Raw genomic sequence first — 1,798 nt, 5'->3', positions numbered from 1 at the left:
CGGGGTGCAGAGGGCAGCGGGTGGAGATCGTGAGCCAGCACGGCGTCGCCTTCAGCAGCTTCGATGTTTTCTCCGACGAGGAGGTCCGGCAGGGGCTCAAAACCTTCTCCAACTGGCCCACCTACCCTCAGCTCTACGTGGCTGGGGAGCTCATCGGGGGCCTGGACATCGTCAAGGTGACAGTCTGGGCTTTTCTCACCCTTTTGGGTTGCCGGAAATGTCGTCTTCTCGCTTCTTCCATCTCACTTGTTGGTTTTTCCTCCCTAATTCCCCCAGGAACTCGAGGCATCTGGAGAGCTGGACACGATCTGCCCAAAGGCCCAGAAGCTGGAGGACAGGTAGGTGAATTACAGCAATTTTTGAGGTTTTTTCTGTGTTTGTTCATATAGGGGGAAACCTCTATAAATTCCTACTTTATCAGAAGTGCCTCCAGAATTTATTTATGTACAGAACTCCTGCAGTTACTGATGCCTTTTCCTCGTCTTAAAATCAAGAGTTGTACACGGTTAGAAGGGGAAAAGGGATTTTACCTTGGTATTTATTTAAGGATCTTTAGGTGCACACGTCCAGGTCATATGCATTGAGATTCACCCCACCGAGTGTGTGTATCCCCCAACATTGGGTAGAACATTAGAAGTGTTACTAATTAGCAGATTTATCAAAGATTCCCCAATGAGAGGCTCCCGCGAGCGCCCCTCCCCAAGGAGCCTCCTTCCCCTGGATGGTTCTATCTTGGTTTACAGAATGTGTCCTGGAGAGGACCTTGGGCTCTGGGGCACACTGATCCCTGGCTACGAAGCTTCTAAAATGTTGAGTCTCTCAGTTTGACAAACAAGCCCAAGAATGCAGGCACAAAGCACTGAGAATACAGAAGTTGTAAAAAGGTATAACAGGGGTATAAAAGAAAAGGCAAAAACCTTCATGGCATCATGTTCAATGTTTTCTGGGGTTTATACACTTAATATAAACTGTTCTGGCCCAAGAATCTCTGCCTATATTTGTGGTTTAATTTTTATTTATAGCAAGAATATATCTATTTACATATTTACATATCTCTATTTTTCTATATATGTTATCTATATATATATAGATGGAAATACAAATATAGATTCCTTCTTGTGTTCTTTTAAGAACTTACTCTTTAAAAATAACTGGGAAAATCATCTTTTTAAGCTTTTACCAGCTTTATTTGCCACAGACGTCCCAATTCTGGTGTCACTGGAGGGATTCCCTGCCTGGTTCTTCTCCCTGCTCAGTGCAGTGGAGAAATAATTTAATAAATCCCATTAAAAAATGGTGATAGATAATAATCCCAGCACTCCAAATTCTATGGATTTATTAATTCCTTCCAAATTTGTCCTCTGGCTTGGGTTACTTCACATTTAAATTGTTTCACTGAGGGCATAAACCCAAGTAATGCCTTTTGCAGAGATTAAATTGAAGGTAAAGATGAGACTGGCTCAGTGTGGCCTTTAAAAACTTCTTTTTTTAAAGCCTTTTAGCCCATTTCTGTGCTTTTTAAGGAGTTTCTCAAGGAATCAAACACTTTTTGGACAGTTCTTGATGGAAGTTTGCAAACTTGCCCAAGCAGCAACTCCATTTAGACAGAGTTCCTTGCTTGGCACAATCTTTTTAGGGAGAGAAGGCAACAGGAAATGCGCTTTGCTTGCTGAAGGGTTTTAATAGGTTAAAATTGTTCATGAAATGTGTTTTTAAGGAGCAGCAGCACCTCTGGCCCAGCTTGGTGAAGCTTTAATGACATTTTTAACCAGCCTAGTCCATGGGAGATGGATTCCTG

At 42.6% G+C, this 1,798-nt stretch overlaps 1 protein-coding gene across 1 annotated transcript in view; it reads left to right on the top strand.

The window, feature by feature from the left end:
- The window catches only part of GLRX3 (glutaredoxin 3), an 11,332-nt gene that overhangs the window by 5,962 nt on the left and 3,572 nt on the right, over positions 1-1,798 (top strand). The window contains exons 4-5 of the mRNA XM_017733857.1: positions 4-176; positions 277-338. Of these exons, the coding sequence (XP_017589346.1) occupies positions 4-176; positions 277-338 (235 nt within the window). The remainder of the gene's footprint in view (positions 1-3; positions 177-276; positions 339-1,798) is intronic.

This window comes from Corvus brachyrhynchos, unplaced genomic scaffold, assembly GCF_000691975.1.
Source record: "Corvus brachyrhynchos isolate BGI_N302 unplaced genomic scaffold, ASM69197v1 scaffold514, whole genome shotgun sequence".
NCBI classification, from domain to species: domain Eukaryota; kingdom Metazoa; phylum Chordata; class Aves; order Passeriformes; family Corvidae; genus Corvus; species Corvus brachyrhynchos.
The sequence above is the reverse complement of the archived record's forward strand: the minus strand, read 5'-3'. Positions and strand labels throughout refer to the sequence as shown.